Raw genomic sequence first — 8949 nt, 5'->3', positions numbered from 1 at the left:
GGGAGAGAAAGAGGCAGAAATGAGAAACAGCTTGGGGGAAAAAAAAAGGGAAAATCTCTCGTTGGAAAATCTCTGCTGGGCTGAATCAGCTGGGCTGGACACACGCGAGGTGTGGGGTAAAATTCCTCCCCGCCCCGGATGAACACCGGAGTTCCCAAAAAAGGGGGAAGGTCCCTGTCCCCCCCCCGCAGCAGCCCCTGGGGATCAGCCCCTCCTCATCCTTCCCCAACAGATTTGGCTGCTCCAGCTCGATTCCTTCTCCCAGGAGCTGGAAAATTCGGGGGGAGAGGGGGGGAGGTTTTTTCGCCTGCAAGGGCTCAGGGAAATGGGAATTTTCCTCCTCCTTTAAGAGGGGAAGGGCCCAGGATGTGAGGATGGGATGCTGGGGAGGAGGTTATTGCTGGGAACAGACTTCCCTGGATAACAACATCTCCGAATGGGATGTTCCCACTCACATCCGTAGAGAAATTTGGAATAAAATTTCAACCGAAACAAACCCCAAACCTTCAAAATCTTCATTTTTCCAGAGGGTTCAAAAAAAAAAAAAAAAAAAGCTTCCTGCTCTCCACTTCCAAGAGGAATCTCTCTCTGGGCTGGTGACACAAAAGGTTTTAAAGCTTCCTACGGGGGTGTTCCTCAGGAATCACAGCTCTGGAATCAGCTCTTGGAAAGGGGTGGGGGGGTCTCCTCTGTTCTCGTCCCCAAGCAGCAGAGAGAACACTCACAACCAGCCTGGGGGTCCCCAGAGCCCCCCCCCAGCATGCAGGGAAAAGGAGGAAACACCCAAATTCCATTCAAAACAAAAGCAGGCTTCCAGGAAAACTTGGGATTCTTCCCCAGCTGCCGTCGTGCCAAGTTTCCTTCCAAGTCCAGCTCTGCAATTAATTTTCCTGTTGGAATTGAGGGAATCAAACAGCTCTTCCAGCCCCCCTGAGGAGAGCAGGGTTGGCCACAAGTTGGTTTTTTTTTTTTTCCCCATGGAAAAAGCCAGCAGATTCCAAATCAAGGTTTAAAAATTAAAAATTTTATATATATATATATATATATTTAAAAAAACAAAAAAAATCATTCTGTTCCCTACTTTTCCAGCTCTCCTCTTACAGTTTGTGATTTGGCAACAGGATCACCCCATGGCAGGAATTTTTCTTTAAGGAGACGGTGAGCGAGCAAACGTCGTGAAAACACAAAGTTCCTCAGCAATTCCCTGATCAAATCCAGGGATTCTCCTACATCCAGCTCCAAAACGAGGACAAGGAACTCATCCGCACGTGATAAAATTCCACGGACAGCTTGGAGCAGGTTTTATCCCGAAAGAAAAACCCAACCAAAGCCCCTGTTGAAACATCAAATTGTGGCAGCGTAGAAACCATCAGCTGGAAAATTGATTCGTCCAGAAGAAAGCTACATGGGGTAATAATTATTTTATGGCTCGTTAATTATCCTGGGGTGACGGGGGTGGGGGGTTATGGGTCACACTGACTTCATTGCACAGTTCACAGGAGAGAGGAGATTCCAAACAAACACGGGAATCTCGGCACGGAGCACCCTGGACTGGAGACGCTGTAAGAACCCTCCAAAACCAGCCAAAAATTCCTCCCAAAAGGAGGAAAACACTGGCTTAGGACAGGGATTCTTACTCAAGCATCCTCCAGGATTTGTGTTTACAGGGACAACACTCGGAAGAGTTTTTCTTCCAGCATTGAAAAATTCCAATCGTTTGTGTTTTATAGAAAAAAAAAAAAGTCACGGCAGAGAATGAAATAAAAAAAAAAACCAGTCCAAGCCACCTTAAAAGTTTACAAAGTGCTGTCTGTGATCCAGACAGGAATCCTTCCCAAACAAATCCGCATAGGAGAAGCTTTGGGAACACGCTGGGGGGGCCTTTGGCCTCGTGGCACTCAAGTCCTGAAGCTTCCAGAACAATCCCACGTGGAGGAGGTGTCCCAAGCACCTCCCTCCTGCACGGCCAATCCCTCCTCGGAGCTCTGCTTCCAGAAGGTGGGAAGTTGTTTTAGACAGTTCCTTGAGAAAAAAGACTCAGCTGTTGTCCTTTACACGTGGATAACGTAGAGAGCTTGATGTTGTTGGTGGTTTGTTTTTTTTTTTTCCCCTCCCCCCCTAAGGCTTGTTTTATTCGGAAAAAGAAGGGAATATGTTCAACTCTGGGAATTCTTCGTTGTTGTAGTTGGGCCCTTGGTCCCCCAGCATGGTCAGCATGTCCTGTGAGGATACAAGGAGAGAGTTAGGATCCACACTGGAATTGCACATATCCAACAGCCTCAAGGTGTGCCGGGGAGGTTTCGATTGGAAATTAGGCAGTGGGGAGGGGGGAATGGTTGGATTTGATCTCGGGAGGCTTTTCCAGCCTCAGCAATTCCATGATTCCATGAGCATGGTGGCAGTTTAGTCGCAGGTTTGCTGGAATACTGTGGACCAAACTGGTTCCTTTCCCCTCTCAATTTGCCTGTGTCCAAGGCAAATTGAAGGAGAGCAGCAAATTGCAGCCATAACCAGCAATTGCTGGGAAAGCTGGAGCGAAATGATTATGAATTCCCAGGAATTATCTGAATTTCATCGGACTGTGGCTTTTCCTTTTTTTTAATTAATTCGAAGGGTTAATCCAACTGGAATTTCACACTGATCCTGCAACAGACCAAGACAACAAAGCCAGTCCTGCCCTCTCCAGGTTATCCAGGAGTTTGGGACCTCCCCAGTTGATTTGAACCAGAGGGACAAGCTCCGGATGCTTCAAGACCAGCGAATCCCACTGCACTGGGAGGTTAAAAAGCCCCATCTTACTGGGAAGACCTCAGGCTGGCTGGGCTGGGGCTGCTGCACGTGCTGCTCCCCGGATGCCGGGCCGTGGTGCTGTCCTTGCCACTGAGGCCACATTCCCACGGCGTCGGCGGCGCGGGGCTGGAACGGGGCCAGGGTCAGCGCCGCCTCCGTGGCTGCTGGACACAGAACACAGGCAGTGAGTGAATCATCCCTCCTTTGGGAATGTGGCTTCTCCAATGCTCTAATGGGATTGGGAAGGGCAGCACGCTGTGACAGGATGGGGTGGCCCCTCCAGGAATTCCTGCCACAGGAATTCAGGTGTTTGCTGTGGGATAGAAGAAAGGGGTTCCCAGAGGGGTTGGTTTGTCCCAGGCAGCCTTAAAATGGTTCAGAATTCATCTGCTGGGATGAGCCCAGATTATCCCGAGCTGGAAGGGATCCACAAGGACCACCGAGTGCAGCTCTGTGGTTGGAAGACGATCGAAGGCGATCACTGTCAGTCAAAGCAGGGACTCAGCTCTGCTCCCCCACATTTAGGCACTCCCAAAATCCACAAAAAATAATGGAGAGCACACATCCCACCACAGCTGGATGCTCCCAGTTTTTTTCCCTCAGGGCTTTTTTTTTTTTTGCCCCCCACCCTCCTCCAAGCCACACTCACTGAAACCTGTGCCGCGGCTGGCCAGGGCCGGGTACGGCGCCGTGGTGGGAGACGCCGTCGATCCCGGCGCTGTCATGGAGCTGAAGGAGGACGGGGTGCCCTGGAATGTCCCCATGCCAAAGGAAGGCGGGCGGGTCTTCACCGTCTGAGATGCCACTTGCTGTAAGAGAGGAACAACACGGGAGAGGAAGAGGAGGGATGGATTCATCCCCGACCCTCAGCTCAGGGAGGAGTTGCCGGATTAGCCCCGAAGGAGGAAGCACACGGACACACGCACAGCGCCGGAGAGTGGAAGCAGGATGATTCTCCCCACGGAGAGCAGGGTCTGGAAGGCAGCGGGGACGTGGGGCCTGCACCTACTGAGGGTTTGGGCTGTGCTACCTGGGGTGTGAACACCGGCCGTGTCCCTGGAGCCCAGGTGGTCCCGCTGACCTGAGCTGGGGTGGAGTGGCGGGAGATCTGCGATAAGATCCGGCCGGCGGGCAAGGGCTGCTGCTGGATGATGTTCACTGGAGGGACCATGCTGCTGCTCCTGGAAGAGAAGAGGAGTCTGAGGCCACTCACGGGAAGAAGAGGCACCAAAGCCATCTGCTGAAGTTATTGGTGGAGGGAAACGAGCCCGAAAATTGGGGTAACTCTGCCCATCTGGGAAGGGTGGAGTGGTCATCCCTGGAGCGTCGCAGGGAGGTGTGGGACAGGGCTGGGGACAGGGCTGAGCGGGAGTGGTCATCCCTGGAGCGTCGCAGGGAGGTGCGGATGTGGCACCCGGGGACAGGGCTGAGCAGTGAACACGGGTTAACAGTGGGACCTGGATGATCTTAGAGGGCCCTTCCAACCTAAATGATTCCATGATTCTATACAGGCAACAACTGAGAGGAGCTGCTGGGGCTGTGGGCACCCAGATCCTGGGCAGGGCTTTTCCCAGCAGGGGAAAGAGAGGGAATGGGGGCAGGAGCTGGGCAGGTGAGGCCTCACCTGAAGTTCTCAGCGGGCCGTGCAGCAGTGAAGGTGTTTCCCTGGGCGAAGAGGGGCGGGTTGGCCGGCACGGTGCTGGCAGGGATGGCTTTGCTCTGATCTGCGGAGAGAGCACGAGTCATTTTTGGGCTGGGACATCAACAGGGAAAAAGAAACAGTTGGAAAAGATGTTGTCTGTGTGAAGGAAGACTCCTCTGCTCCTTCTCCAGACACAGACTCCAGATGATTTTGTTCAATCCCGTTTAATTTGATTTCCTCTCCATTTTCTACCAAACTCGCACGGAGGTTTCTCTGGGCTCAGGGGAGCAGGGAGAAATGCTCCGCAGGGACAAGCAGGAAGGATGTGAGCGGGACAGGTGGAAGAACAGACCTGTCCTGCTGACCCACCTGTGCTGATGGTGGGGAAGATCTCCCCGAAGCGTGGGTCCCGCTCCTGGCCGAAGAGGCTCTCGGCCTTCTCCAGGGGTTTGCTGTGCTCGGGGCCGGCAGCGCTCACGGGCTGGACGGGCACCTGGCAGAGGGGACACGGCAGAGCTGCTCACACCTCGGCACAGAGGAACTGAGCACCCAGAGCAGCTGAGGGCCCGGCTGCTCCCGGGATTCTGGCGTGCTTTTTTGGGATAGAGGGATCGTTCAGGATGCCCCATCGCATCTCTGGAAGTGTCCAAGGTCAGGTTGGACAGGGCTTGGAGCAAGGTGGGCTGGTGGAAGGTGTGCCTGCTCGTGGCAGGGGGTGGAGCTGGATGGGCTTTAAGGTTCCTTCCCACCCGAATTATTTCATGGTTCTATGATTCCACAGGATAAAAACTGGAATCGAGCGACACCCGAGGCAGAAACACCTTCCCCTCAAACCCCACCTCATCCTGGTGCCAACCACCACCTTTAAACCCTCAGCAAAAAGGTGCCTTAAACAGAGCCCAAATCCCTCTGGACTCACCTGTGAGTGCTCGTAGCCAGCCAAGCTCTCCCTTCCTGGGCCCACTTCCAGCTCTGCCTGGGGTGGCTGCTGCTGCCTGAAATAGAAAGTGTCTGTAACAGGAGAACACGGGCTGCCAAAGAGAATTCCCAAGGGAATACGCCAGGGATTCGCCAGCCTCGAGCTCCTGGCTGCACAGAGGGGAATTTGGGGGTGAACAGTGTGTGAGGGGAAGGGGGAAAAGGAGCCGAGCTCCTGCTGACCTTGAGGGCAGTGGGGCCGTGCCCATGTCCAGGGGAAGGCTGACGCTCTGCCCCAGCTGAGGCCTTGGCATGGAGTTTGCCAGGGCAGGCCGGGACTCCTGGCTCGAGTTCCTTTAAAGCAAAGACAGAAAAAAGAGATTTTAAGAAGTCCCAACTTGGAAGCAAAGCTGGGTCCTGGTGTGTAGCAGGGACAAGATGCAAAACCCCGTTGGAGTGAAGGATCTTTCCACTCCATTTCCTTGAATAGGAATAGGATGCTCCAGGTGTGGGGGTTGTGCCTCCCTCCTCCATACTCAAAGCACCTCAAACACAAGCAGACAGACGCTGCTGCTCTGCTCTGAACTCCCACAGGGGTTTTTAGGAGGTGGATTGTGGATGTTGGAATGGCTGCGTGCAGAACGAAGGAGTTCAAAGAGAGAGAGCTCTGACATGGGGCAGGAAGTCAGGCCTGCAGCAGATTTCAGCTCTGCAGGGAAGAAGTGTTGCTTTGCCTCATGGCAAAAAAAAAAAAATCCCTGGATTTCCCTTTCCCAGGAGATCCAGCCTTCTGTTTGCCTGCTGGAGCTGCCCCTGCCAAGGCTGCAGCTCTAGATCACACACAGGCACAACGCCTTGGTCCTTGCTGCTCTTGTGCAAGGGGTGTGCAGCTCCCTCATGGGAAGAGAGAGCAGCTCTGACCATTCCCAAAGATGGGACCCCCTGGGCTGTCCCAAGAATCCAAGAGCTGCATTCTGAGGCAGATTTCACTCCTTTCAGGCACTGCTGGAGCTGGATTTTCGGCAGCTTGTTAAGCCACACAACGAGACAGCCAAAGGCATTACAATTCCTGCACTTTGTAGTCCTCCAGTGCCAGGCAGGGAATGGGAGCTGGAGGGACTCAGGAACTTCTCCAGGGTTGTGCAAATTGTTGGGAAGCTCCTGAGGGGGGAGAGGTCGAGGCTCCCTGGTTCTGGGTGATTCTGGGCTGAGCCTTTCTCCAGGTACTCACTTGACATTGGTGTTGGTGCAGATGATGTACTCGATCTCGTCCGAGTAGGGGTTCTGGAAGGTGAACGAGCTGGTTCTCATCCACAGCCATTCCCGGTTTTTGGATCGGAAGCGGAACATGACTGACAGAACCTGGCCTTTTAACTTCACCACCTCAAAAATACAAAATAAAAAAAAGACACCGCAATTCTATCAGTAGCACCTGATCAAAGGTGGGGAAGAGCAAACCTGAGCACGAAGTTTCCTCCCTCCCCTGCCCCAGCCCCCTGCGATGGCCCTTTGCCTCAAACCTGGACCACCACATCTCCGTGTTCCCAAACCAAATGGCACTATTCCCTTAGGACAGCTTGATTCCTAAAGGATACAGAAGGGGAACCTAAAAATCCCCTTTTTGGCTTCACTTCTCTTATCTCTTTGCACTGGTGAGATGTTATGAAAAAGCCTCCAAGAAATGAAACACATGCTGTCGCTTCCCATTCCAACGGTTTGGAGCAATGGATATGAGCAGCTGGAGTTTTTGGAGTCATGAAAGCACAGGGGCAGCCTTACCTGCCCTGCCACCAGTCCAAGGCCCTCAGAAATAACAGAAACGACAACAGGGCAAGAAAACCACCTCCACTGCGGGTTCTGCAGCACTGGGCTGGGCCCTAGAGATGAACCAGGGTTTCAGCCAGGCACTTGGGAGCCACATCCCTGGCCCTAAAAGCCGACTGGACCAGCAGCCAGAGCTGGAGTTAAGATTGGATTCAGGAGTAAAGACATCAGAAGCTTCTGTTTTCATTTTGCATTTCACGGTACGACTAAATCTGCAACTGTTTGCACAGGAGGATTATCTAAGGTTTGGTTTTCCTCTTGGTTTTCCAGTCAATTCCGTTGCTTTGCAAGCACCAAGACGTTCCAGTCTCGGAATGAACTCCAACCTGAATTGCACCCTGCATGCAAAGGGCAGCTACGATGTTTTTACCTGTTGAAAACTGTCCCGTAAAAGCTGCTGGTCTTCTGGATGGCAGAAATCCACGATGTCTTTCCCCAAAAGTTCCTATTTTACAAGGAATTGTGAGAGAGATCGAGTCAGTTCATCTGGAGGGCAGATTCCATAATGAATCCCTCTTTGGACAGGTAGTTCCTGCTCCTTCTCCCCAAATCCCCGTTACACAACCCAAGCACAAGAGCTGGCGTGCTGTTTTTTAAAAGAAAAGCACAACAGCTGTCGATGAACGTTTGATCTTTAACTCAATTTGAGGCAAAAATGCCTTTAATTGACATTTGACACAATCCAGAGACACCCAGCCTTTCCCACGATCAAAGGACTTGGAAAAACACATGGAAAAGCAACCAGTGGAGAAGAAACACATGTCTGGGTTAAGCCCTGGGCATGGTTTATCAGCTCTGTTGGACAAGCAGAGCCACGATGTAGAAAGAAAATAAGTTTAAAGAGCATTTTATTTTTCTTAAAATAAGGAATGGGGGTTACCTGGGGCTGGTAACCAACGGTGGCCACGCACCGATGGTCGATGAAGGTGAAAATTCCTTCGGTGTTGTGTCGGGAGATGAATTCTGTGGGCTGGCAGACATTGTTCATGTCTGTGCAGTTGGGAGAGCTGGTCACCTGCCCAGGAACACAGGGAGAGTCACCAAACCTCGCTGTCCCTGAGCTGCCCCAGCCCTGCAGCCGCATTTGTGGCCGTCGGGGGAACGTTTTCAGACAGAACGGTTGAAATCGGAGGATTCCCAGGACAAAGCAATGTTGGGGAAGAGGAAAAGGGCACTCACCTGGAGCCTGCCAATGGCCACGAGGCAGAACTTGCTGCCCTGGCCGGCGTCGGGGTCATCGTCAGGCAGGGAAACACCTGAGAGGGGAGGGAAAAAAATTCCAGCAAGGTTAGTTCAGGAAAAATGGCTCATTTCAAAGGAAATGGACTTCAAGACATCTCTCCGCCCTGGTTTGCAACTCAATATCCTTCTCCATGTAAGGAATTTCATAAATTAAGGTGCCTCCCCCTCCCTTTTTTCACCAGAAGGGTTGGAAATCTGTGAATTTCAGCAAAAGCTGCACATCAGTTCAAGATTATTTTTATCCTCTACAGACAGAGATCTCTGCTGCTGCACCTGCAAAAATCAGGTCAATCTTAAAATAAAAATCACAGCTACGTTTGCAAAGAACTTCCTGGCACGTGGCAACTTTGGACCACGTGCTCTTAAACCCAGCCCACCTGAACACAATCGTTACCTGCTGGGGGCCAGGCTTTGATGTAGCCCGTGCAGTGCACGACGACGTAGTGAGGTTCTCCATCCTTGGCTGCACCTAAACCATTCCTTGGGAGAGAGAGAGAGAGAGAGAAACAGGTTGTGCCACGGTGTGGTGGAAG

The 8949-nt window shown here is 52.3% G+C and overlaps 2 protein-coding genes across 4 annotated transcripts in view; both read right to left on the bottom strand.

Moving 5' to 3' along the window:
* Positions 1-3490, bottom strand: part of CTSK (cathepsin K) — an 8179-nt gene extending 4689 nt beyond the window's left edge. Inside the window, exon 1 of the mRNA XM_008638178.2 lies at positions 3468-3490. The gene's annotated coding sequence lies outside the window, so the exon portion shown is untranslated. The remainder of the gene's footprint in view (positions 1-3467) is intronic.
* ARNT (aryl hydrocarbon receptor nuclear translocator) overlaps positions 1003-8949 on the bottom strand; it is a 15198-nt gene continuing 7251 nt past the window's right edge. For all 3 annotated transcript variants that reach the window (XM_008638150.2, XM_008638151.2, XM_008638153.2), the window contains 13 exons: positions 8811-8900; positions 8354-8430; positions 8055-8189; positions 7545-7619; positions 6582-6733; positions 5594-5704; positions 5352-5427; positions 4802-4925; positions 4415-4514; positions 3821-3971; positions 3440-3599; positions 2800-2951; positions 1003-2220 (listed from right to left, as the gene is read on the bottom strand). In XM_008638150.2, coding sequence (XP_008636372.1) covers positions 2131-2220; positions 2800-2951; positions 3440-3599; positions 3821-3971; positions 4415-4514; positions 4802-4925; positions 5352-5427; positions 5594-5704; positions 6582-6733; positions 7545-7619; positions 8055-8189; positions 8354-8430; positions 8811-8900 — 1493 coding nt within the window. In that variant the 3' untranslated portion in view covers positions 1003-2130. The remainder of the gene's footprint in view (positions 2221-2799; positions 2952-3439; positions 3600-3820; positions 3972-4414; positions 4515-4801; positions 4926-5351; positions 5428-5593; positions 5705-6581; positions 6734-7544; positions 7620-8054; positions 8190-8353; positions 8431-8810; positions 8901-8949) is intronic.

The sequence above is a fragment of the Corvus brachyrhynchos genome, unplaced genomic scaffold, assembly GCF_000691975.1.
Source record: "Corvus brachyrhynchos isolate BGI_N302 unplaced genomic scaffold, ASM69197v1 scaffold787, whole genome shotgun sequence".
NCBI lineage: Eukaryota > Metazoa > Chordata > Aves > Passeriformes > Corvidae > Corvus > Corvus brachyrhynchos.
Note: the sequence above shows the minus strand (reverse complement) of the source record. Positions and strands in the feature narration are given on the sequence as shown.